Raw genomic sequence first — 24,961 nt, 5'->3', positions numbered from 1 at the left:
ATGAAGCGCGCACGACAAGAATCTTAAGACTATGATTACTAGAAGATTAACGAGTAATTCATGGTGAATAATGACACTACCGAACTATACAATCGTCATGATGCATTTGCGATCATCCAGATCTCGCATGTTGCAATTGACTTGATGAAAATTGGTAAAATTGGCAAAATGCAACTTGTATTGAGTAAACTTTAGTAGTATTATATAAAATAGACAACCTATAATGGCTATTGAAGGAATAAAAATATGTATTGTGTAAGGCAGAATAAATGTCAACCAGCAAAGATAATTATGACAAATGATGGATACACGGTAATTCCGTGTAATTTAATACTTAACCCCACTAGAAAGTATTGTATTAGCAAGCACAAAGAGCAAATTCTGCAATAAATCCGTGATAATGTTTGTAGTGATCCTATGTAGGGATGATATTAGGTGGGATAGAGCCACATTTACTCGATGTGTTTAGAGTACTTGGCTTTGATGTCTTCGAAAGGCTTCAAGTTATTGAAACCCCATTCTTCTTCACCAGGTCTGTTTTCGTAGTATTTTTGGATCGACACACCGTGGTATGGGTGATGTGCCAAGTTGAACCATGGTATAATGGCCATCACGGTGAAAGAGAATTGCGAGTTTCTATTGGCAATATCCTTCATTCTGTCATCCAAGACGGATTCGTTTTCGTGGTATGGTAATTTTTCTTCTGATAACAATTTCTTAATCTCGTATCTGTCTTTCTTGACTTCTCTGGCGTTTTCGGACCATCCCAAAAATCTTCTGGAGGATCTAACATAAGCCAAGTAAAAACCACCACAGAATCCCAATAATGAGGCTGCTCTTAAAGCTCCACCTGGAACCCTACTTGGAGCTTTAAATGCACCGGCACTTGGTTCTAATCTTTCCCAAAGATGTAATGCCAATGGGAACCCTGCCATGGTAGCCGCCCAGCATCCATAATCAGATGGTCTAAAGTATGAAATGACTCTCTTGAAATGTGGATCAACATCGATAAGTTCGTAGTCAGAGTATGGTGGATCTGATCTCACGGGCTCGTAGTTCTTATTATAGGACATCCTTTATAGTTTTGCAATTAATCAAACTTCTATTGAAATGTTTAATACCGTTCATACTAATTTTCAATTCGCAAAATTTGATTGGAAGCGAATTCGGGGAGTGACGTGTATGTACCATATATAAAACATAGGTGTATGGAGGCAATGTCAAAGGTGTAGGGATGTTTTGGAACACAATGTTTTGAGGTTGAAACAGCAATACTGAATCAGTACGAGAGGTTGTGGAGCTTTGTTGACTCTCTTCATTCTGTAGCATCGCTGTTTGCCTAATATTTGAGTATATTAAGTATGGCTGCGAACGATCGCGACTATACCTATTGTGTCTGAGTTTACCAGCAGGGTTAATATTCTGAAACATTGGGAGCAGAAGATGTATTGCAGGATAGGATGAATTCGACGTTCAATAGACGTAATTGTTCATTCACAAATTCCGCTAATTCATAAAGTGACATGGTGACAGACAATGTACGGTATATTCCTAGGTATGAATAAGTACAAACTATGTGCAGTACCAATGATATATCTATATCACTTTGCCTTTATTTACTAGAAGTAGATAACCGTTTAATAACGAAATATGGCAATACGGCTTGAAGATGAATATGGGAGGGGGTTACCGGATTTATCTGATATAGAGTCTCAAGATTATAATAGTATAGGTTCAGATCCCTCGGTATTTACAAAAATAATCAATTGTCCACGGATATACAATATCCCAGCATTGAATTTCGTTATCATCGGCATTTTAGGAACATTTTTGCTTAAATTAACTACTAAATATACCGGATTGTATATGAAGAATTCGTTAATTACCATAATTGTGACTAATCTTGTTTTATATGGTATATCTGAAACATTGGCACAGTCTCTTCTATGTTATAATCCAACTGAACCAAGACTAAGTTTTAAATTTCACAGGAATACTGCGGGATTTGGGGACATTTCATTTAATCCTAATAACTACAGAGTTCACGAGAGCCGCGATGGCAGTCTTGATGATGAACACGTTGCTGCAGAGAGTGATGATGAGGTCTTAAACAGGTTTATAGATTACATTCAGGATGATGATTCTACGTCTGAGGGTCCATCTATGCAACCTTACAATCCAGATTTGACGCCCTTGCCATCAGAGCTGATAGAATTAACATTTTTCCAATTCAACAGATTAGCTGGGTTTATGTGCTGGGGTTTTATTATGGCATTTGTTCAATGCTGGTGGTACAAATTCTTACAAATATACTCCAAAGATCCAAAATTTATTGAGGTTCTTAGAAAAGTGTTAACAGATCAGTTATGCTTCTCACCCGTTTCGCTTTTTTGCTTTTTCACATATGGGACTATTGTTCTCGAAAGTGGTAATTGGAACGACGTAAAGGCCAAGTTGGATAGAATCTACTTGAAAACATTATTAATAAACTATTCTGTGTGGTTTCCCGTACAATTCTTCAATTTTCTATTAGTTCCTAGAGACTTCCAAGTACCGTTTAGTTCGTCTGTCTCGGTGTTATGGAATTGTTTCTTATCGATGAGAAATTCAAGTGCATAGATGCTATATATAAATGCTTATTCATTACATACTCGTACTATATATACATACCAGAATTGGAACTACCATTATCTTTCTTACGGCTAAGCTTATTTGTTTCAAATAATTTTCTTTGTCTGACGTGTTAACCAAGAGTTCATTCAAGACAAAGCATGCATCAATAAACGCATCAGTATCAATTTTTTCAAAACCCAATTGTCCTTCAGATCTCAACACCAATGACATCAACCTAGGTTTCTCCATAGAGGATATTTGTGAGTTCAAAGATGCCCCTATGCCTGTAATGAAATGTGGTGGCTTTAAACTTGGAATAGCTGAATATATATTCGGTGTCTGAACATTCGAATCGACTTCTAACTTGTTAATAGTCTCATTACTACTAATGAGTGAAGGAGACAAAGTAATCCACGACTTGTTGATTTTCGAGTCTAATTCTTCCGTAAGTTTACGGGCCAATATATTATTCACTATTATGTTTTGGAAATGGGGTATATTGATACTCAAGTATGCGTCGTCGTGTTGTACAATTGGTAATTCTAGTTTTCCATATTTATCAATCAACGACTTTCTCATAACTGCAGAATACAACTGTTCGTCTTCGTCATAATCGGAGTCGTCTTCATCTTTCGCTTGGAAGTCTGTTAACTGTGGATATTCAATTTTTATAGATCCCACCGTCTTACCATTAGGCAAATTTTCAACCAAAACCTTTAATGTATTTGGAGATATAACGATATAATCCGTTGATGTGATATTATGATCCAATTCAACTGATATCTTAGGTATAGGTGGTGATGTTGCTTCGTCTACTTCGTCATCAAGTGTATGACGAGGCGCTGGTACTTCATTCCATGGTTTGATCTAAAGTCTTATTAGTACATACTCCAACCAATTGAATCAACAGATATACTTACCAACATTCTTTCAGTTAAAGCTACTTTATTTGGTATGCTATAAGAGATCAATATCTAGCGCCACTATATATAGTAAATTAACCTGCAAACATAATTTTTCAGTTCCGCAGGTTGGACATTATCAAAACTTACGATTTTCCATTAGCTATAGTCATTTCAGAGAAAAGGTAAAATAAAAAGTATAGAAGATAAGCTATAGCCATGTTCAAATCCATAATAAGACCAGCGGTTAAGCCGTCATACATGACCAGACGTGCATACCATTCAATAGATCATCCAAGCTCAAATATAATCGTTAATCCAAAATCGATGGAATCAATAATATTGACGAAATCGCTTACGTACCTTCCAAAATTCGGATTTGATTCGTTATGTATAACCCATGCGATCAGGGACTTGAAATACCCAGATTCTTTACAGTCAGCTTTGTCTAGTGCTCCTTCAGGAAATTCATTAGAGTTCCAATTAATGTTACACTGGCTTAAAATTCAGAGACAAACCTTACAAGATCATGTATTAGATCCTAAAAGCCAGTTCAACACTATAAATGATGAGTATGAAAGAGTCATATATTTAATTAATAAGAGATTAGAATATAATCAACCTATCATAGACAAATTATCGTCAGGTTTATCGCAGTTGATTGCGCCGTACAACATAAATCAATCTTTAGACGAATTGCACAATTTGAGTGACGATATAGCATTTTATGCGGGAGATACTTCTAATGACTTTGCCTGGTACTCTAAAAGATTGGGATTCTCTTCTATTTATGTCAGTTCCGAGGTTTTCATGTTGCAGGATACAAGTGAAGATTTTCAACATACTAAGAAGTTTGTCGAAGATAAGGTGCAGGCATTCAGCAACTTAGGTGGAGCGTATAATGATGTTGAGCAATGGGGTACGTTTAATGCTATCAGTTTAGTCAACTTGATCAAGAGTCAATTAGCTAGAGGTTAAATTAAATTAAGTTTTTTTTACTATTATTATATTATATAGAAAATTATATTTAAAGACTGCTAATATACATATATGCTATTTATATTGATAGATACGTTATTACGAATTCATTTTGGTTCTAATAGCTATCAATTTTTCTCTGTAAGCTTCAATCTTCTTTTCTTCATCTCCGATTTTAGTCTCTACTCTTTTGATTTCGCCTTCAATAAATTCAATTCTTTTGTTAACATTCAATTTAGCTTCACTGTAATCTTGTGGCATTAATATAGGGCCCGTTAGCTTGTAAATTTTGGAATCTTCATTTAAATGGTCGAATTCACTTAAAACAATTTTGTTTTCCTGGTATTGTGTTTCTAATGTGGAACGAGCTGTCATCAACTCATTGAGATTTCTTTGAGCATTGCTGAACTCCAAGGAGATCTTTTCAAAGTCTTGTTTAGTGTCCGCCATCTTGATCTGTGTAATGATTTAGTTACTGTTCATCCAGATTACTTTCCAAAATCTTCGAAAATCATATATGAAGAAAAGTTTCACAAAATCAAAAACTTATGAAAACTTGTTACTTATGTACCTTTATTGAAAACTAACCAACCTAAACCAAAACTATATAGAAACAAATCGAACTGATTCCCAACCGATAAAAAAAGAATTAAATTAAAAAAGTAGACTGCAATGGCAAATCGAAATTAAAACAAGAACAAATTATTCTATTCACAATTTTCTGCAATACAGACGAACAACCAAGTACCATGAAACCAGCAAGATAAACTAACTTGGAAAAATGCTATTGTCATTCTCGTTAACAGTGATCTCAGTAACATGAACTTTGTACGTTCTATTCGTAGAGTCACCATATTCGCCCATCAGCTCAAATTCTTCATATTCATCAATGACAACATCCTCATGATCTTCTATTTCATTTAGGTCCATGGAAGTATTCTCAAATACAAATTCTTCTTCTCCATCATCATTTTCATCATTATCGTCGTCCTCTATCATCACATTATCATCTGTGGTCGAGTCACATAAAAGGGACGGCCTTGGATCATGATACGAAGTATGTCTTCTCTGTTGTGATTTTGGCGATGCCATTCGTGAATACAATGGTGTATTAGCAGCAGAACTTGCCTGTGATTGTGAACAAGACCTCGAAGCTGATCGAGAACCCAGAGCTGAGTTAGATGATGACTTAGATCCGCTCATAGCCCTCATCTTCTTCTCGTTTGCAAGCGATTTCTGCTGTTGGTAAGGTGATGCGAATAAATCCTGGTTGAATATAAACCCCTGACATTCCTTCAACGAAATAATATTATAGCTAGAGCTATGTGAATAATAATTGGGAGAGTCGTAAACCGAAATATTCTCATTCTGTACCATTGCGGGTGATAGCAACGAGTTACGCCTAAACCAGGGCGACGATGTAGATGTGAATGAAGAGCTACGTCTTTTACTAATGCCTTGTTGATTTCGGAACGTATCTCTTGGATATGAATCCTGTCGTTTGGAAGCAGAATTCTGCTTTACTTGCAATGAACTTGATGACGAATAACCACTGGTTGAATCTGTCATCATTTTTTCTCAATATAGTATTTTTTCTAATGCCTTATAGCTTCGTCACTTGCTTTAATTAATAACCTAAGTGTCTTGTGAGTCAAGTAGTTATGATCCAATTGTACTGAAGTGACTAAATCGATAAGGGTATCAAAATATCACGTGCTTCGCAACTACTGATTAGAGTAAGTTACTATAACTACTATAGAGGGCAATGCTGATAACAGCCATCTGGAAGAGTCGGATAAGAAGGTGCTGTCTACGAATATTTGGCAAAGTGTACTGAATACTCCATATCTTATTTACAAGCAAATGCAAGACCTAATAACTCTATAAAATCATAAATCGTAACCAAATGTGGCTTTTCAAAGTACCTATGTACTTCTTCTCATCCATACTTCTTTTCTTTCGTTTAATTTGTCAACCACATACTTCAAGCCTTCCCTAGAATTGGCCAAGTTAGACGAGAACTTATTCCGGCTCCATTCTTCAATTTTCTGTTTGAATCCAAACAAATTGGACGAAAACCTCACCTTACTCTCCACCAATGTACTGAACGGACTGTCTGCTGAATACTTCAAGTACTCCTCGACTCTGATGAATTTTCTGTGGTCCACATTGGACGTGTATGAGAGCATCTTATTTGTTTTGGGGTTGATGATGGTTTTCTCGATGATCCACGAGTCTAAATGAGTCCCTAAAAATGGCTTGATGAACTTGGGCAATCTTCCCGTTTTCACAATGATCTTTGTAGTCCTGAGACATCCATCTGAATCCACATATCTTTCAAGCGTATCAATACTCAAGACATGCTTTGCGTATGGATTGGGGTACCTATTTAAATATGCGAGACTAACCGTGGGGAAATCATGGTTAAACACATGGGCATTCTCAAATACTTGAACCATTTACTCCAAATTACTCTTCTTTGTAATATCCGGTAATATCTGCCAAAATAATCGTTATATTTAGTACGGGTTGAATGGTATCATCAGATGATTAATCCATAACGTCATGGAATTAAACCTCCTGCTAATTGGTGTGAAAAATTTCGATGACACAAAACCACTAACATGCAAATTTCCCCCGAATTTTGAATATAGTTTCGGCCGATATTTAACATGCAAAGTAATAAGATAACCTGTAAATAGAATCGAGTCGCAGTTGCTAGCGAGCACTAGAAACTTGTAACCCATAGCGAGCCGCAACCGCTAAAGAACAATGCCCGAAACAGGGCACTTTCGCTTGAGTTTGCCCTAGCGGTTACTGAAAAAAAAAGTTTTTGCGCACCTCCGCTAACAAACCCCAAACCTCATTGCGGTTTTTCCTGGCGAAAAAGAATAAAATTTAGGTAGAAACTTGTCTTAAAATTGTGTAGGAAAGGCTTCAGTTTGAGCAACGAAACGGATCAAAAGATGACAGAGGTAAGATTCAAGTAGCTTTTATTTGGCTTGAAAGCTAATATAAGGAAAAACGTAATTTTGTATGTACTTAAAGATTGACCAGTATGTAGGCGCGTAAAGACGCAACTGATAGATGTATGAATCGCCGTGAATTTTGGCGCAAAAGACAATCAAAACTCAGATCACGCCCTCTCAACCTACCAACGATTCATCAATTCAACTACGTTATCTTTATATGATTGTCATGTATACTGAAACTGCAGATATAATGTTCTCCACAAAGAGTGGACTTTTACTTAGACGAATCTGGCATACTAATTTTATAAATACTGGGCTAATTCTATATAATTTTTTTCGGAGCAGCAGACAACTTAAACTGGCTGTTGTTATATTATTTATGAATAAAATACAATGTCTAAGTTGAGAACAGAGAAATCAAATAATTTAGAGGCGGTGGTCTCAGAGATCGAACCGTATTACTCTGAGTCTACGAAGGGAAGTCGCTGGACAGAATTCAAGGATTCGTTCAAAAGACAGGTTCCGGAGGACGAGGCCAAAGGGTCCAGTGGAACACAGATGAAAAAATCCATCAGTAAAAGACATTTAAGGTTAATGGCATTATCTACTGGTCTCGGTACCGGGTTATTAGTGGCAGCAGGAGCAAAATTGGCTACTGCAGGTCCATTATTTCTTCTTGTTGGATATGCCGTGGTGGGCTATTTCATGTTGATTCCCTGTATAAATGCTGTTGGAGAATTATCGGTTGCCTATAACAATTTACCTGGTGGGTTTCAGTCATACTATAGAAAGTTTATGGATGAAAGTATTGCATTCGCGGTCGGTTGGAATTATTGTTTCCAATGGGCTACAGTCATTTCCTTAGAGCTTGTCACTGCTGGGATGACTATCAAGTTTTGGACCACATCTATCAATCCCGACGTTTTCGTGTTGATATTCCTAACAATAGTTGTGTTGATTAATTTAGCCGGAGCCAAAGGTTACGGTGAAGCTGAATTTTACATGAATAGTGTAAAGTTGCTCATGTTGGGAGGTTTCGTAATATTCGGTATCATTATTGATTGTGGTGGAGGACCCCAAGGGTATATTGGAGGTAGATACTGGCATAATCCTGGTGCATATACCAGTTTCAAAGGGTTGTGTAGTGTTTTTGTCACCTCGGCATTCTCATTAGGTGGTACCGAATTCATCTCTTTATCAGCCGCAGAACAAGAAAATCCCAGACAATCCATTCCAGCTGCATGTAAGTTGGTGTTTTTCAGAATCACTGTTTTCTTCCTTGGTTCATTAGCATTGGTTGGATTGTTAGTCCCATACAACTCTGACAAGTTAATGGGTTCCGGAGATTCCGGTACATCCCCATATGTCATTGCAGCACAAATGCATGGAGTGAAAGTCATTCCTCATATATTTAATGCTGTCATCTTGGTGTCGGTCACATCTGTGGCTACAGCTGCAATGTACTCATCTACACGGTTATTGCAATCGTTGGCCGAGCAAGGTTACGCCCCGAAGTATCTCAATTACATCGATCGTGCCGGTAGACCGTTAAGGTGTTGGATCGTCACCATATTTGCATCACTTTTTGCATTCATTGCCACTTACGAGGATGAAGAGGCTGTCTTCACCTGGTTGTTGTCTATCTCTGCTTTGAGTTTTATCTTTACCTGGGCCTGTATCGATGTCTGCCATATCAGATTCAGGGCAGCCTTAAAATACAACAACATACCGTTGAGCTCCTTGGGTTATGTGTCTAGTACCGGTACCATTGGCTCCTATATCTCCTTCATCCTCAACATTTTAATTCTTGTGTGTCAGTTTTGGGTCTCATTATTCCCTATTGGCGGTGATGGCTCTCCTAACGCCCTTTCATTCTTCCAGAACTACTTGGGTGCAGTCGTATTACTAGTCTTTTACGTAGGTCATAAGCTCTATACCAGAAACTGGAGCTTCTATATCAAGGTACAAGATATTGATATCGACGCCGACAGGACCATCTACGACCCCGAAATCTTGGAATTAGAAAATCTTGAAAACAAGCAGCGCTTCAAAAATGCGCCTTTCTGGAAGAAGGTCTTGATTTTCTGCTTCGATTAGATAGCATTCTTCTTACCGTTTTCACTAACGTCTCATTTTCTTCGTTACATGTACATTATAATATACACTCTGCAACATTTCTCGTATATTCTGGACGCGACACCCCAAGGCCGATATCTGCGAAGAACATTCCACAAACTCCAAGATGAGCCCGAAATCGCAATTTCGGACATATCGCTCTACGGACATATCGCTAAAATTGGCCTATTCATATAAGAATGAACACATCGCTGCCCATTTATTAAATATTTGCTTATCGATAAGAAACAACAAATAAAAATAAACATGTCAGCAGTTCAAACAGTCGGAGCTACTACCAAATTAAATCAACACGAAATATTGCCATCCCCTACCGATGTAGGAGCATTGGCTAACAGAATAAACCTCGAAACCAAGGCATTACACAATAAGATCGACAAGATGATAACATTAAAGTTGGCATTAGCATACAGAGATGCAAGAATATACCGTCAGGGATTACAGAGTTTCTATCACGTCTTTGCTACAGTGGAAAGATGCTTGATGAGTCAATTTGAAAAGAACGACGAATGGACTGACATTTTGAAGCAAGTGTGGAAACCAGAAATGGCCAGAACCGACAAATGTGAACAAGATTTGATGTTCTACTACGACGACAGAAGAGAAAAATTCGAAAACCCTATCATGAGTGAACAGATTAAATTTGTGGAACACATTAAGACAGTAACGGCCGAGAAGCCATACTTATTGTTAGCATACTTACACGTGATGTACTTAGCATTATTTGCCGGGGGTAGAATTATGAGGTCGTCTATCTCGAAAGCTACTGGGTTGTTCCCACAAAAGGACGGTTTGAAGCATGAAGATATTATCAGATTAGGAGCTAACTTCTATACCTTTGACGTGGCCGATGAAGACGCGTTCAGATTACTTTACAAAAGAGATTACGAACTTGTTACCAGACCTAACTTGACCGAAGAACAAAAGGTTGAAATTATTGAAGAATCCAAGTACATATTTGCTCAAAATGCCAAATGTGTCTCTGAAATTGAACAACACAACATCGCCAGAATGTCCAAAAAATGGGCTTATATCGCTGCAACCAAGGGTTATTATGCGATCATGGTTTTAGCTGCATTGTTGGTTTTATTCTACGTTAGAAGAATAATCTTACACTTATTTTAATTCTGTTCCCTAGAAAACCCAGGATACGATTCCGGGCTATTTTCTTTTATTTGTATACTATACCAAACATTCTAATTAGAATTTACATTTATTAATACTATATTTCATTGAAATTATTCGCTTTCCTCCTCTGCCTCTTCTTCAGTTTCAGATTCTTCGTCTGCAGACTCCTCTCCAGCTTCAACGGCAGCTTCAGGATCCAATTCGTTTGTCACCCCATCAGGATGGTCCTTCTTCCAATTTTCAGCCCACGCAATTAATCGGTCAACATTTTCATCCATTTCTTCTGCTGAATTGGATGTAAGCTCTATCACGATTTCGGGAATATAAGATTCCCTCGCATCTTGCAAAATAACCTCCATGATTTCACAGTCCAAGTTTTCTTGGATCTTATTTTCTTTATATCCTCTCTTATTCAATCTTTCGTACAATATCTTGTTGTCGGTTCTCAAAACCACCACTAAATCAATCAATCTTTCAGGGAAAATGTCACAACAATGCCAGTCTACTAAAATACCTCCTTTCTCTAAATCTGGCTCTAATGAATCTAACAATTTGTCTTCGTCCACAACAGATGTGTCTAACCTTTCATCGTAGCTTTCAATACATTTACGTTCCTTTGCTATATCACTGATGGAAAAATGCTTGTATGGGCTTTTTAATTGCGAAACCAAGTTGGCTGCATGCGAACTTTTTCCGCATCCTGGAGTTCCAGTGATTATTATATTCGGATACTCTCTTCTGGACATTATCTTTTCTTTAACTAAGGTGTATTATGTCTTCTTGACACCTATATTTCGTTATATAGAGATGAGATTTAAAGTAGATGCCTTGATCACGTGATCGTAGTTAAGTCGTGTAGACTCGTCAATATCATGAAGGTTCAATTAGGTTAATGAATATAGCTAAACATCAAGGTTGAAACACCCGATTTGCAATTATTTAAAAGGCATAATATATTAGTTGACGAATATATCATTTGTTTATTACAATTCTTTGTGTTTCTTAGTTTGAAATTGGAAATTTTGGTACATTAATACAACATATTAGCAAAGCATAATGCGTAAGTAGTTAATTATATATCTTCAGCAAGCACTAATACTAACAAGTTACAATAGCTATTTTACCCCCTGGATTATCGCCGAATACGTCAGTACATGAGTCTGGTGATGATATGGATAGATTTGGATTGAATGGGCTACTGTCTCTCGTGAAAATGGAACAAACAGACCAAACTGTATTTGCGATAGGACAAGACATAAATTTACTTGGATTGGACTTATCGACCGACTCACAAATTTTAAAGAAGTTACCATCTCCATGGGCAGAAACCTCTAGATCGGAAGTGGAGCCTTATTTCACGTTGCCGGAATCTATCCGTTCAGAAAATATCATACCACTTCCAGAGCCTTGTGACAGTAAGATACAATCGTTTTCCGACGAAACGTTATTTTACATTTTCTACATGAAGCCTAGAGACACATTACAGGAATATGCTGCACGCGAGTTAGTAGCGAGAAACTGGAGATATCATAAAGACATACAAGTATGGTTAACTAAAGATAGTAATGTTGAGCCAGTACTTATTAGCCAGGATGTTGAAAAGGGTGTGTATATATTCTTTGACCCACATAACTGGGAGAAGATTAAGAAAGAGTTTGTTCTACATTATTCTTCTGTGCAAGCGTAATGTTTGACAATAATAGTAATAGAATTATATAGGTGTAATTTATTCCTTTTGGTACGTAACTTTGTCAACCTTGACTTCCCCATGAAAATATGTGTAAATATACAATGTACAAGTTGAATCATGTGTATCTAATAAGCAGAACGAAGGAATAGCGGATGTCAACTCTTTTACTTCTTCTATTAAGTTTATATCATTTTCACTTGCATCTTTAGAATCTTCCTTGTTCGTTTCAGCTTCCTCATCCTTTGAGTCAGCATCGCCTTTTTCCTTAGATTCATTTACTTCTTTGCTCATATCTTGTTTATTTTCCAGTTCATTATTCTCTGTCTCATCCTTCTTATCGATATTATTTTCATCATTTTTTTTTATTGTGTTGTCTGTTTCTTTCTCTTTGTTTTCGACCTTTAACGATTCAGGATTCTCCTCCTTAGAATCTTCGGGACCTTCTCCTTCATCTTCACTAGCTTCTTCCTTTTCAGGCCAGTCAAAGTTGTATGCTCCTGTAGCACTTCCTGGATTTATAAAAAACTTCCCATCCAAAGTATAGGCTTCTACTTTATGCGTGCCACCCCAGATCAAAATATCAACATCTATTTCTCTCGCAAATGTCAGTAAAGCGAGAGGATCATTCTTGGGAACAACTAAATAGCCATTTGTGAACCCAATCTTGAGGTTGTCGTGCTGGATTATGTTATACGTGGGGATTTGAGGTTCCTTACCATTTAATGATGCAATTTGCTGTGATAATATCTGTGGACTATCAAACTCGCCCCTTACCATATTAAATGATGGAGATAAGTCATATAGGAATTTTAATGTGTCATATGAGTTAATTACGTTCCCTAAGCATAGAACTTTCGAAAGTTTATTATTAGTTGGAATTGTATTGGGATTTGGACAAAGCAATTTACGAAACTTTTGAGGAAGCTCAAAAGCCCTATCAGGAATGTATATATCTCCTATAGCTAATGTCAACATTATTAAATGGGTATTTTAGGATGATTATCTCCCCAAAATGATAGTGGAATTGATATATTCAGATAAATTTCGAAGTTCGCGCACTACATCAATTATAATTAAATGAATTAAATAAATGTCTAACAATAAGAAAATGATTAAGATAAAGGAATAGTTGACTTAGTGATCTGAAGTAATTTTTTGTAACACTTGTGGGTAGTTTCTGAAAACTTCATCAAATCTGTCTCTATTGGTCATCTGGAATACTTCTGGATCCTTAGCTAAGGCAACAAAGAAAGTCGAGACACCAGATTCGATAACAGTTAAAGCAATACGAGTAATTTGACCCGAAATTAAGAAAGAGAAGGCGACAACTGGGGCATAGAAAGTACCGTCAGAGTTGTAAGATGGGTCCGTGAACTTCAAGTAGAAATATGCGAGTAAAGCAACAATATAACCGACAAACAAGGAGTATAAACTCAATGAAGTGTTGATAAAACAATCGTTGATCAATGCGTCCATACCCTTGAATCTTATCAAGTCAAAAGTATCTCTAGCAGATCTAATGTAAGATTTACCATATAACGCAACGTAACAGTAAGCATAATGGTTGAAATAACGGACCATCCAGTCAATGATGCCAATAATAAAATCCAAAATCAAGAAACCGCATCCAGCACAGTAGTCCCCAGAGCCAAAAGCGTTTTGCTTCAAAATTTGAATAAATGATCTTAACAATTGAATTAAAGACACGATTAATGAACCAAAACAAATTGAGCCAAAACAATAAGTCATTGCTCTCTTGAATGCTCCCAAAGCTGGGTGCTTAGGTTCACCCTGGTCAGAATTGGCCAAATAGTACCAAGTACCGTAGATACCTGCAATACATACGTGAATAATGTTCCTGATAACTTCAGAAATGTAATAACCGGCGAAAAATACAAATACCAATACACCAATCAATTTGGACTTGGTACATCCTCCTCCAGCTACACTACATCCTTCTGAGTCTGGGTCGTATTTGACGTATGTAGCGACAATTACTACCGAAAACAACGTACTGAATAATCCCGACACAATGATACCAATGAGTGACGTTATCAAAGTCGATGGGTAACGTCTCATCACATCAATAGTAATTTCCAATACTGTAGCACTGAAAGGAATTCTATGTCTACAAGACCAGTAGCACCAGGCCGTAAACAACGTAAACACTAAGAACACAATGGCAGCAGAGTAGTAATGGGACACAAAATAGTAGATACATGTACCCAATCCAAGAATAATATTCAAAATTAACCCGGTGGTAATGAAAATCCTTGGTGCCATTCTGGCATACACAATAATCAATGCCGACAAAACAACACCAACAACGATAATGAATCCGAACAAAATAATTGTATTAGTGTTCAAAGTAAATGTGTTAGCGGAATTGTAAATTGATGACCCCTGCAACCCATAGGTCTTCTTCAATGCATTCAAAGTAATCCCAGCAATGGCAATAAATCCGGCCACAGTCAACAAAAAGAATACAGCAAAAGGCCAATCGTTCCATTTAGGCTTATCAATCTTAAATGAGTCCTCAAATTGTTGTGATGGTTGTGGTTGTTCTGCATAATATTTCTCCTGGTTGTTTTCCAAGTCTAGTTGAACATTGTGCACCTGTTCCTGCCCTTGGTAATTAGGGGGGTTTGGAGGAGGTGGGTAATTATTGTTACTCATTATTATAGTTCAATTAAATAACCTATATTCAATAAACAGAATAAACTTATTAAAGAGTAAAAAAATATCTTCCGAATTTCACCTTTAGGACCAGTTAAACTTCATAATAAACGGCTGTAAAGGGCTTATTGTGTTCCATGTGAGATGATTGCGAATTTTTGCTCTCTTTCCAAATTCGTCATGATGATCACGTTTCCAAGCCAGGTCATCACCAGAATTCGTAGTAGGTATCCCCTACAACCATTACTAGCACACAGAGAGTACCATGTACTTGTAGGTATTGTTACAAGATTGTTGGAGTATTTAGAATCCTTTACGATTTTGAAGACTCTTCGAGACAATCACTGGTTACAGTCGATGGCTGGGTCCTCGGTTTTGCTATGTTTTGAACCGTGCATCGTGCAGGGTGCAGGCTTCGATGACCATGGGTACGTACGTACCATGATATAGTCCATATATTCACTCAACTATGAGTTCCTTCAACGAATTATCCGATATAGTGTAACGGCTAGCACGGTTCGCTTTCACCGAGCAGACCCGGGTTCGACTCCCGGTATCGGAAATCATTTTTTTTTCATTTGTGTCACTATGGTTTTTTTGTGTATCTATTACGGGTTGGGAACACGCGGCAATCCCCGAGTCCTCCGACATCTCCGTCGTTCTCGACTAGCACCTAGTGTAGCTCCACTTTTTAAACTTGTGGCCGTCTACGCAACCTTCCATTCCACACATATGCGGGAACAATGTCTATTTGTCATCCCTGCTTCAAGCAAGCACTCCTAGCGTCTGGAACCACCTTTGTAGTCTAATCAATTGCAACGGACTTGTAGGTCCTAAGTGTTATACTTTTTTTGTGGAGAAACATCACCCCCATTGCTTCTAACTTTTATCCTGATTGTGACTTCGTTTAGAGCACAATAGGGTGTGATACAATTTTGTTACGTCTGATCGAACTGCATTGTCTGTGTCTTTGTAGTGTAGTGAAGTTAAGCAGAATCTGGAGAGTTTTCGCTAATTTTGTCAAATTTTGCTGATTTTTCATACCCTCACCAAAAGTACCCACTTTTTGTTAAATCCTACATGCCTTACAATTGCTATAATTTACAATTTTACTTCCACTGTTCTTCAATCTCTCCAACTTCTGGGTCTTGATAACTAGCTGCTTCCATATGCATATAGACCAATAGTTTTTCTTCTTCACTGAATCATAGGATATTCTCCTCTAATCATTTGAATGACCATCGTGCTAAGTCACCCCTATGCGATGGCGTCACTTAAAACGAGCATGATAAGGAACTCTCCACAAATTCCTTCCACTGGAAGTCTCAAATAATATGCACCCCTTTTTCTTAAGAGCTTATTAATAAGGTTGGGTTGCATCTTTATCTTATCAGTTGGGGGCCGCAGTATGTAGTACGATAGCAAGACAATTGAAATATACGGTGCAGTGGCGGCCCCACTCGCTAGATTGATGGCAATCGTAGTACTACTCCGATTCCGTACCACACAAATCTCATGCCAGTCTATTGATGATGATGTGATTTGTACATGATACGGGATTGGGCCTATACATTTGGTTTAATCGTACTACAGAGGGGTGGTTTTGTGTAATTATATAAGTGGTGGGAAATTTCACTGATTAGGCGATGCTCTATCTTCCAGTAGATATATTACTATAAAAGGGGAGATTAGCCGGAAAATATTTACTTTAGATAATTTAGACTAATTGATTATTAATTGTATTGGGAATAGGTACAATTACAAGTTCATATATATATTCAAGCAAACACTCCCAATAATACATTACAATCGTCAATTCTACACAAGCAATATAAATGTCATTAAGAACTTTGGGATTGAACTCCACATTCAGTCGTCTTTTTAATAAACCTGCTGATCTCACTAAAACCGTGCTGACGGTATTGGACTTTAAAAACAATGCACAAGCATCTTTAGATTCCATCATGACTAGATGTGACCAAGAAATGGGAGGATTTTCTTCGGTAAATTTCAATGTCGATCCGGTTTCAAAAGCGGGCCATTTTTACGGATATTTGAATTTGGATGTGCCAAAGGACCACCCTGAAGCCACAAGATCCGGATACGCTATGTTTAGAACCCGGGATCAGAAGGATTCGTGGCTCTCTGGAAACAGTTACTGGGACTGGTCGCAGTACCAGGCATTGGTAATGAGAGTTAAGGGAGACAGAAGAAAGTACCTTGTGAACATCCAAGCTAACACACCATTGGTGACTGATTTGTTTCAGCACCGGTTATTTTTGCATCATCCTGGCGAATGGGAAACAGTGGTTATACCATTGAACGATTTTGTCATGACCAACTGGGGAGTTATCCAAGATGGAGGTGAGTTGAACAAGTCAGAGGTGAAGACCATTGGAATTGGCTTGTTGGATAAACAATACGGACCTTATTCCCTTTACATTGACTGGGCGAAAGTCATGACAGGTACGGAAGTTGAAAAAGAGACCAGAAAGGCCAGACAAGAGAAACTGGCCATTCACGGACCCGAATCGCATCGCGGTGGTGGTGATGTTTCGACTGAACCTCATATCAGTGCTGCTCTTGGATCCCAGGGCAACGAAGACCCTAAGAACACTGTCTTCTAATTTATACGCTACTATTGCGGCAAGCTTGCGCTTACTGTTATATAATGACTGCTAGAACCTAGCAGATCTTACAGCTCAATACTTAGTGACAAAGGGCAGTCTACAACGTTGGTATCACCTATTCCATTGGCTGTTTTACTAATGATTCATACTTTCAGTCCTACGAGAAACATAAGCCTGCATTCACTCAATTCTGACTGGAAGTTTGATCTCTGCAATCTAGGTTGAGCAATTTTAGTTATGTGCGTTTATAGTTAATAGTACAAATTGTCATCAATACATATGCTTATTGTTCCTTTCTCCAATTCAAAATGTGGGTTCAATTTCTCATTAATCCATTTAAATCTTTCAATTACCCCAGTTTTGGTCTACATTCATACGCTGGATTACTACTAACATCACTCTTTCTCCACCTTTTGATAATATCTCGTATTCGACTATTCGAATAATTCTGTCATTCTGCATCTAGTATGAGTGGGTTTAGCCCTAATTAAGTGACTGGCTATTTGTTAACATCCAAACACCTGTTGTAAAAATTTTTCACTTTCGCGATACTGAAAACTTTTATATATATAGAAGGGTTATTTTTCAGTTTTTCTTGTTTCTTTCTTATTAAATTAACTTATAACAAATTATCAAAAATGGCAAGAGGCCCGTAAGTCTAAATCCATCTTAATTCTCATGAGTATTAAGACTTGGGAAAGGCAACAAGTGTACCGCAAGGTCACTTGAATCTATACCGATACTATTTCGCAATGAAAGTTTTTACTGAACTGTGCAATGGTATTAACGGTCACCAATCTTCTTTGAAGATTCGGAAGGGAGCCTTGTCATGATAATTCGTTAGAGTTGACATTCATACCGGTTACGGTTCTACTTTACTTGCTTTGGTGAAGGAAATTGCTCGCAAATTTTCATCAATTTATGATGGGGATTGTGTAGTTTGAATCCGTAGCAGGGTCTGAATGTCAAGTCTATCGATTAGTCATGTCACCCTAAGTTTATTCATGTGTCGTTATTGAATGACATACTAACTATTTTATAGAAAGAAGCACTTAAAGAGATTAGCAGCCCCATCCCACTGGATGTTGGACAAGTTGTCTGGTACTTACGCACCAAGACCATCTGCCGGTCCTCACAAATTGAGAGAATCTTTACCATTAGTTATTTTCTTGAGAAACAGACTTAAGTATGCCTTAAACGGTAGAGAAGTCAAGGCTATTTTGATGCAAGAACATGTCAAGGTTGACGGAAAGGTTAGAACTGATGCTACCTTCCCAGCCGGTTTCATGGATGTCATCACTTTAGAAGCCACCAACGAACACTTCAGATTAATCTATGACGTCAAGGGTAGATTCACTGTCCACAGAATCACCGCCGAAGAAGCTTCTTACAAGTTAGCTAAGGTTAAGAAGGTTCAATTAGGTAAGAGAGGTATTCCATACGTTGTTACCCACGATGGTAGAACTATCAGATACCCAGATCCATTGATCAGAGCTAACGATTCCGTCAAGGTTGATTTAGCTACCGGTAAAATCACTGACTTCATCAGCTTCGACACTGGTAGATTAGTTATGGTTACTGGTGGTCGTAACATGGGTAGAGTTGGTGTTATCACCCACAGAGAAAAGCACGAAGGTGGTTTCGATTTAGTCCACATCAAGGATTCCTTAGAAAACACTTTCGTCACCAGATTGACTAACGTTTTCGTCGTTGGTACTGAAGCTGGTAAGCCACATATTTCTTTACCAAAGGGTAAGGGTATCAAATTATCTATCTCTGAAGAACGTGACAGAAGAAGAAACCAACAACAACTTTAATCATTTTTCATGAAAGGATTAAATTATCTATCGTTGAAAAATAGGATAGAATAGGTTTCAAAAAAGCATATAGATTATCTATTGGATAATAAATAAATAGGAAATTGTATAATAGAAGTGTATGAATAATAGTCTTAAACTTGTAAATTGCACATTTTGGCCTCATGGGCCATATTTATGCACCGCATTGAAAGTCCACATTGCTCACTTCTTATCTTCTACAGAAATAAGCACTAGAACTTACAATTATGACATCTAGATATAGAGTTGAATATGCATTGAAGAGCCATCGTAGGGATGAGTTCATTGAGTGGATTAAGGGTTTGTTGGCGGTACCATTTGTGCTCCATGCCGATGTGGAGAATTATGATACCGATTTCACCAAGTACTACGAGGATCCGGAAGCATATGAAGATTATCTTTTATCAAGAGAGCACGAAATTGCATTAGAATGCCAAAAGAGATACGGAGAGATTTTTGCCGATGTAGAAAGATTGGTGCGTCATGCTATCATTATCGACAAGTTGCAGGAAAAGAACCCTACGTATGTGGACACAAGTAGATTAAGAAAATTAGTCCCCAGTGTGGGAAGATTTTTTACCCCATTACCTTTGTCCGAAGCGTTCTTAGTTGAAGATTCACGAAGACTGATATCTAAAAGGAGATTGGTCAGTCCATCGTTCAATGATGTGAGGACTATATTGAATACTGCTCAGGTATTGGCACTAGCCAAAATATACAAAGATAGTGGTGAATCTGGATCCAGGTTGAAATTGATTACATTCGATGGTGATGTTACATTATATGATGATGGAAGTTCATTAACGCCAGATGCGCCTGTTATTGATAAGTTAATCAAGTTGTTATCAATGGATTTATTCATTGGAGTAGTAACAGCTGCCGGATATCCTGGCCAACTGGGAGTTCCTCAGTATTATGCAAGGTTGAAGGGATTGATAGATCGAATTCGTACTACCACTGAATTAACTGATCATCAAAGAGAAAACTTACTTGTTATGGGTGGTGAATCTAATTATTTGTTCAGATATGATAATGAATTGGGAAACTTAAAATTTATTGAAGCTGATGAGTGGTATTTGCCTATAATGATGAACTGGGATAAGCTGAAGATTGATTATATTATGCTGACGACAGATAAACATTTGCAACATTTGCAGAGAAAGTTCAAATTAGATGAAATGCATAAGACTACGATCATAAGAAAGGAAAGATCCATTGGTATCATTCCTAACCCAGGATATAGAATCTTGCGAGAATACTTAGAGGAGATGGTACTTTCATGCTCTATAAAGCTACAAGAGATTTTAGCAAGAACGTCCAAAAGGCCAATATCCATGGAAATAGTCAATCAGCTGGATACAAGTACACCAGTATCAACTCAGAAGGCCAGTGATGATGATATTAAAGTGTGCGCATTTAATGGAGGTTCCGATGTTTGGGTTGATATTGGGGACAAAAGCTTGGGAGTCGAATCACTTCAAAAATACTTATGCAAGGATATAAGATATCAGCATAGTATTTGTCCAATTTTAAAGAGTGAAAGTTTACATATTGGTGATCAGTTCGCAAGTTTAGGTGCAAACGATTTTAAAGCAAGGCTAAGTGCATGCACTGTATGGATTGCAAGCCCAAGAGAAACAGTTGCAATATTAGATGATTTAATTCAGCATTTAACGGATAAATAGTTTACTCTTCCATAAAAATTTAGACCTAAGCTTACTCCAAGATTAGTTCCTAGCAGTATGCAGCAATAGCAAGTTTAATTTCGCATATAAATTTCTCGCATATAACTTTAAATTATTCTTTATTTTAATGGATTGTATTTCAAAAAAACTAACTTATATATTGCAAATATGGTGAAATACTTTGATCCAAGCACCGCTCCTTACTTGAACCCTACAATTGACCGCAGAGTTGCCTTTATTACAGGTGGAAATAGTGGTATTGGTTGGTTTACAATTTTACATCTTTACTTGCATGGGTATGTAGTTTATATTGCAGGAAGAACTGAATCCAAAGTACGCAAAGCTATCGAGGATATAAAAGGTGAAGCCGAGAAGAGAGTAAGTGAATATACTAAAGAAGAGCAAAATTCAAGATCATTAGGCTCTCTTGACTATGTTTATTTGGATTTGTTAGACTTATCAACAGTTGAAGCCGCTGCTGATTCATTTAGCAAGAAGGAGCCAGAATTACATATCTTAATCAATAATGCTGGAATTATGGGTGTACCATATGAAGAAACAAAGGATGGATATGAAGTTCAGTATCAAGTTAATTTTGCAAGCCATTTCTTGTTGACATTTAAGTTGATGCCATTGATCAAGAAGGTAGCTCTGAAAGGCAGTATTCAACCAAGAATCATCCAGCTTACATCAGAGGGTCATAGGGCTTCATATAGGTATTTCCGACCAGACGAAAACTTGAACAGGTTTCCCAACTTTTTGTATACATGGTACCGTTATGGAGCTGCTAAATTAGCGTCGATACAATTCATGAATTTATTAGGTAGAGAAAACCCTGATATCTTGTGTGCTTCTGTTCATCCTGGAATTATTTTTGATACAGAGTTGTTTAATTATTGGAAAAAATTGCCGATACTAGGTTATTTGTCGTCGGCTTCCATGTACACCATATCTCCATTAATCGGTGTGCGCATTGAAGAAGGAAGTCTTTCCACTTTGAAAGTTGCATTAGATCCAACAGTCAATCTGTTAGAAGATAGTGGTAAATACTACGTTACAGGAGGTTACGAAAGCTCTGCTTCCAAAGTAGCACAGAATGAGAAAGATGCTATAACTACTTGGAATTGGAACTTGAATTACATGAACAAGCTTGGTTTTAGTATTGATGCTCCAAAATTTTAGAACAAGATTTTCTGATGCTTTCACTTCATCTTCAAGATCTAAATACAGATACGTTAGGCTTTTTAAAGAGATCAGTTCTTATAATTAATCCAGGGAGAAAGAGCATTATGATTCTTAACACTTGAGGCATAAAACCTTATTAGTTGTAGGTCTAACCTAAAAAGCATATTAACTTTCTTGAATAGTATTGATATGTCTTTTTATATTAGATTAAAACTTTCATTAAATGAATCTCTTATCAAGATTGCAATTATCAAATAATTGCTCAGTGTTACATAACCGGGTTTGATCATTTTCTTATCGATCGTATATATCATTCTTTTTCTTATTTCTATTACAATTTGTTTATCTTTAGAAATATACGTCTTCTAAAGAGATATATACCAGTAATTGCTAGCTAATGAATTATGTTTGGGCTATTCAGTATTTTAAAGTAAGTATATTTTAAGTATACTCTGGAAAAAGGATTACAAAGCCAAGGGTTACAAATGTGACTAAAATACTAACTCCAGGTTACAGTAGCTTAGTGTCAGTGATTTTTCCAATTTTTGGATCTTATAAGTCTTTCGAAAGTTATAACAAAGTCGCAAATGAAATTGCTTTATCAAATGTTAATATTGGAGGGTTTCAGGTTCCAATTAATGCATTGCTAAGGAAACCGGGGGACTCAACTAATGGATCCGGAAATAGTGAAGAAAGTTTACAAAGACATTTAATATCGATACAAAAGTGGATGGTTTATTGGATAGTATATGCCTCTTTGAACGTTGTTGAGAGCGTTTTTTTATTGCGGTATATCATTCCGATGTACTCGCTTCTAAGATTTGGGATATCGGTTTGGTTGGTATCTCCAATGATAATTGGGCCTGTTGGTGACACCGTGAGAAGCAACAACATTATAGCCCGAAAGAAGGAGTTTGAACAGTTTCTGCAAAGTGGGTGTGGTTTATGTTATTACAATTTTATTAAGCCTTGGTTAGATGGCGAATTCAAGGTGCTTGGAGGAATTGACTTATCAAAGCTTATTTCGCCATCGATCTTAGGATATCTCAATCAGTACGAATTGATTCACTACATTACACAGTATTTAAATTTGAACAAGTCTGGTGAGGATCGTCCTGAGAGTAATTTCTTTGATTTGGTAAAATCAAAGATGGTTGATTCAACTGGTTCGTATTTGTTTGTGAACAACTTCTTTTCAGATAAAGCAACTAGCGAAGCAAAGGATATACCATTGGATACAGATGGTCTGACTGGAGCAGACTCTACTCCGGTGAATGTCTTATATGAAGAGTATGATGTTGTTGATAAGCCAAAGGTTCAAGATAATGCAGGAAACATCAAAAGTGAACTGAAGATGGAAAAGAGAAAGGGGTGGATTTGGTAATGATATAATTAGATACTTGGTTGTACACCAGGGTTACGTTTATGATTAATTAATTTGAGGTATTCGTGTTAATTTGGATTTTCTTCTTGGGAGGTTATTTATTTATATTTTTATTTTATACGTTATATTTACTTCTTCAATAAATATGGTAAACTATATCACATGTTATGTTTTTATAAGCAATACCATAGCTGGTTATCGTAGGAGTTTATATTATATACATGAAATTGAATTTATACAGTTATAATCCTAAGTAGTGTTGAAGTATGTGTTTATCACTCTTTGATTCTTCGTATTCTTTCTGAGAATTAAGCTTTTGTTCACCCAATTTTCTAGCTCTAGAAGGAACAAAGCTATTTGGTAATTCTGGCTTATTATACAAACCATTAAATGCTTTACTTGGTTTCAATTTATCAGATCCGACGGCTGTCTTCATCTCAATGGCTTCTATTTGATCATTGTAATTCTGTTTTGCCTTTTCGACAACAGAGCTAGGTAATTCTGGCCAGATAAATGGCTCCTCCATATCAATTGTCATTTTCTTGAATTGTGGACCTCTGTAACGGGCATGATCATCAGGACCTCTAGTAAACTTAGCATGTAACAATTGAACGGTCACATTCAATGCTCTCAACCCATAAACGTGCCACAAGTAGTCTCTCAAATCCATTTTATTGAAGTTTCTTGGTACTAAAAATTTCGCTTGATATGGCGTATGCTTTGCATTAGGTCTCAACAAGCAAATACGGGCCTTTGGTAAGTAAATCTTCTTTTCTCCGAGCCTGAAATGTGGTTGTCCTGTGGCTACTTCTTCTTGGTATTTTTCAAAGTTTCTTCTGGCAATCGAGTCACTGTTTGATCTGTACTTTATAGGAATTGGTTTTCCGGATTCAGCATATTTCTTCTTAATTTCTGTGCTTGGAAACAACGTATCTGTTACCGATTGAGAGAGTAACGGCTCTCTTTCTCTTCTAAACCCATATCTTGGTTTGTCAAGCGTTATATCATTTACGTTAACTTTAGGATATTTTTTTGGATTCTCCTTGTAGTGAATAGATCTCTTCGAAGTATTCCATATAGATGAGAAAATTCCCATCTTTTTACTCATCATCATGGTGTTGTTATCTTCTACGATCAACTTATT

The 24,961-nt window shown here is 37.1% G+C and overlaps 19 protein-coding genes across 19 annotated transcripts; 10 read left to right on the top strand and 9 right to left on the bottom strand.

The window, feature by feature from the left end:
* Positions 1-452: 452 nt before the first annotated feature.
* NUO1 (Nuo1p) lies at positions 453-1,073 on the bottom strand (the record flags this gene model as incomplete). The annotated part of the gene is made up of 1 exon (XM_015609706.1): positions 453-1,073. The coding sequence occupies one exon, from the start codon at positions 1,071-1,073 to the stop codon at positions 453-455; it is 621 nt and encodes a 206-aa protein (XP_015469493.1).
* A 577-nt stretch (positions 1,074-1,650) lies between these two features.
* Positions 1,651-2,619, top strand: AC631_00875 (uncharacterized protein; the record flags this gene model as incomplete). The annotated part of the gene is made up of 1 exon (XM_015609705.1): positions 1,651-2,619. The coding sequence occupies one exon, from the start codon at positions 1,651-1,653 to the stop codon at positions 2,617-2,619; it is 969 nt and encodes a 322-aa protein (XP_015469492.1).
* A 24-nt stretch (positions 2,620-2,643) lies between these two features.
* On the bottom strand, positions 2,644-3,192 carry AC631_00874 (uncharacterized protein; the record flags this gene model as incomplete). The annotated part of the gene is made up of 1 exon (XM_015609704.1): positions 2,644-3,192. One exon carries the CDS (start codon positions 3,190-3,192, stop codon positions 2,644-2,646), a length of 549 nt encoding a protein of 182 aa, XP_015469491.1.
* Positions 3,193-3,734: 542 nt separating this feature from the next.
* Positions 3,735-4,493, top strand: AC631_00873 (ubiquinone biosynthesis protein; the record flags this gene model as incomplete). The annotated part of the gene is made up of 1 exon (XM_015609703.1): positions 3,735-4,493. The coding sequence occupies one exon, from the start codon at positions 3,735-3,737 to the stop codon at positions 4,491-4,493; it is 759 nt and encodes a 252-aa protein (XP_015469490.1).
* A 99-nt stretch (positions 4,494-4,592) lies between these two features.
* YKE2 (tubulin-binding prefolding complex subunit) lies at positions 4,593-4,943 on the bottom strand (the record flags this gene model as incomplete). The annotated part of the gene is made up of 1 exon (XM_015609702.1): positions 4,593-4,943. The coding sequence occupies one exon, from the start codon at positions 4,941-4,943 to the stop codon at positions 4,593-4,595; it is 351 nt and encodes a 116-aa protein (XP_015469489.1).
* Positions 4,944-5,261: 318 nt separating this feature from the next.
* Positions 5,262-6,062, bottom strand: AC631_00871 (uncharacterized protein; the record flags this gene model as incomplete). The annotated part of the gene is made up of 1 exon (XM_015609701.1): positions 5,262-6,062. One exon carries the CDS (start codon positions 6,060-6,062, stop codon positions 5,262-5,264), a length of 801 nt encoding a protein of 266 aa, XP_015469488.1.
* A 356-nt stretch (positions 6,063-6,418) lies between these two features.
* AC631_00870 (uncharacterized protein) lies at positions 6,419-6,952 on the bottom strand (the record flags this gene model as incomplete). The annotated part of the gene is made up of 1 exon (XM_015609700.1): positions 6,419-6,952. The coding sequence occupies one exon, from the start codon at positions 6,950-6,952 to the stop codon at positions 6,419-6,421; it is 534 nt and encodes a 177-aa protein (XP_015469487.1).
* A 906-nt stretch (positions 6,953-7,858) lies between these two features.
* AC631_00869 (uncharacterized protein) lies at positions 7,859-9,562 on the top strand (the record flags this gene model as incomplete). The annotated part of the gene is made up of 1 exon (XM_015609699.1): positions 7,859-9,562. One exon carries the CDS (start codon positions 7,859-7,861, stop codon positions 9,560-9,562), a length of 1,704 nt encoding a protein of 567 aa, XP_015469486.1.
* A 285-nt stretch (positions 9,563-9,847) lies between these two features.
* HMX1 (Hmx1p) lies at positions 9,848-10,726 on the top strand (the record flags this gene model as incomplete). Its single annotated transcript, XM_015609698.1, has 1 exon — positions 9,848-10,726. One exon carries the CDS (start codon positions 9,848-9,850, stop codon positions 10,724-10,726), a length of 879 nt encoding a protein of 292 aa, XP_015469485.1.
* Positions 10,727-10,839: 113 nt separating this feature from the next.
* On the bottom strand, positions 10,840-11,475 carry HBR1 (nucleoside-triphosphatase; the record flags this gene model as incomplete). Its single annotated transcript, XM_015609697.1, has 1 exon — positions 10,840-11,475. The coding sequence occupies one exon, from the start codon at positions 11,473-11,475 to the stop codon at positions 10,840-10,842; it is 636 nt and encodes a 211-aa protein (XP_015469484.1).
* A 425-nt stretch (positions 11,476-11,900) lies between these two features.
* Positions 11,901-12,416, top strand: AC631_00866 (CCR4-NOT core subunit; the record flags this gene model as incomplete). The annotated part of the gene is made up of 1 exon (XM_015609696.1): positions 11,901-12,416. The coding sequence occupies one exon, from the start codon at positions 11,901-11,903 to the stop codon at positions 12,414-12,416; it is 516 nt and encodes a 171-aa protein (XP_015469483.1).
* A 39-nt stretch (positions 12,417-12,455) lies between these two features.
* On the bottom strand, positions 12,456-13,394 carry AC631_00865 (retromer subunit; the record flags this gene model as incomplete). The annotated part of the gene is made up of 1 exon (XM_015609695.1): positions 12,456-13,394. The coding sequence occupies one exon, from the start codon at positions 13,392-13,394 to the stop codon at positions 12,456-12,458; it is 939 nt and encodes a 312-aa protein (XP_015469482.1).
* Positions 13,395-13,553: 159 nt separating this feature from the next.
* Positions 13,554-15,095, bottom strand: AC631_00864 (uncharacterized protein; the record flags this gene model as incomplete). The annotated part of the gene is made up of 1 exon (XM_015609694.1): positions 13,554-15,095. The coding sequence occupies one exon, from the start codon at positions 15,093-15,095 to the stop codon at positions 13,554-13,556; it is 1,542 nt and encodes a 513-aa protein (XP_015469481.1).
* A 1,835-nt stretch (positions 15,096-16,930) lies between these two features.
* AC631_00863 (uncharacterized protein) lies at positions 16,931-17,722 on the top strand (the record flags this gene model as incomplete). Its single annotated transcript, XM_015609693.1, has 1 exon — positions 16,931-17,722. One exon carries the CDS (start codon positions 16,931-16,933, stop codon positions 17,720-17,722), a length of 792 nt encoding a protein of 263 aa, XP_015469480.1.
* A 1,085-nt stretch (positions 17,723-18,807) lies between these two features.
* Positions 18,808-19,542, top strand: RPS42 (40S ribosomal protein eS4; the record flags this gene model as incomplete). Its single annotated transcript, XM_015609692.1, has 1 exon — positions 18,808-19,542. One exon carries the CDS (start codon positions 18,808-18,810, stop codon positions 19,540-19,542), a length of 735 nt encoding a protein of 244 aa, XP_015469479.1.
* Positions 19,543-19,790: 248 nt separating this feature from the next.
* ISN1 (IMP 5'-nucleotidase) lies at positions 19,791-21,248 on the top strand (the record flags this gene model as incomplete). The annotated part of the gene is made up of 1 exon (XM_015609691.1): positions 19,791-21,248. The coding sequence occupies one exon, from the start codon at positions 19,791-19,793 to the stop codon at positions 21,246-21,248; it is 1,458 nt and encodes a 485-aa protein (XP_015469478.1).
* Positions 21,249-21,416: 168 nt separating this feature from the next.
* AC631_00860 (uncharacterized protein) lies at positions 21,417-22,430 on the top strand (the record flags this gene model as incomplete). The annotated part of the gene is made up of 1 exon (XM_015609690.1): positions 21,417-22,430. The coding sequence occupies one exon, from the start codon at positions 21,417-21,419 to the stop codon at positions 22,428-22,430; it is 1,014 nt and encodes a 337-aa protein (XP_015469477.1).
* Positions 22,431-22,837: 407 nt separating this feature from the next.
* On the top strand, positions 22,838-23,817 carry AC631_00859 (uncharacterized protein; the record flags this gene model as incomplete). The annotated part of the gene is made up of 2 exons (XM_015609689.1): positions 22,838-22,863; positions 22,950-23,817. 2 exons carry the CDS (start codon positions 22,838-22,840, stop codon positions 23,815-23,817), a joined length of 894 nt encoding a protein of 297 aa, XP_015469476.1.
* Positions 23,818-24,058: 241 nt separating this feature from the next.
* Positions 24,059-24,913, bottom strand: MRP20 (mitochondrial 54S ribosomal protein uL23m; the record flags this gene model as incomplete). Its single annotated transcript, XM_015609688.1, has 1 exon — positions 24,059-24,913. One exon carries the CDS (start codon positions 24,911-24,913, stop codon positions 24,059-24,061), a length of 855 nt encoding a protein of 284 aa, XP_015469475.1.
* Positions 24,914-24,961: the final 48 nt, after the last annotated feature.

The sequence above is a fragment of the Debaryomyces fabryi genome (genome assembly GCF_001447935.2).
Source record: "Debaryomyces fabryi strain CBS 789 chromosome Unknown contig00010, whole genome shotgun sequence".
NCBI lineage: Eukaryota > Fungi > Ascomycota > Pichiomycetes > Serinales > Debaryomycetaceae > Debaryomyces > Debaryomyces fabryi.
This window is presented reverse-complemented; position numbering and strand designations above follow the sequence as displayed.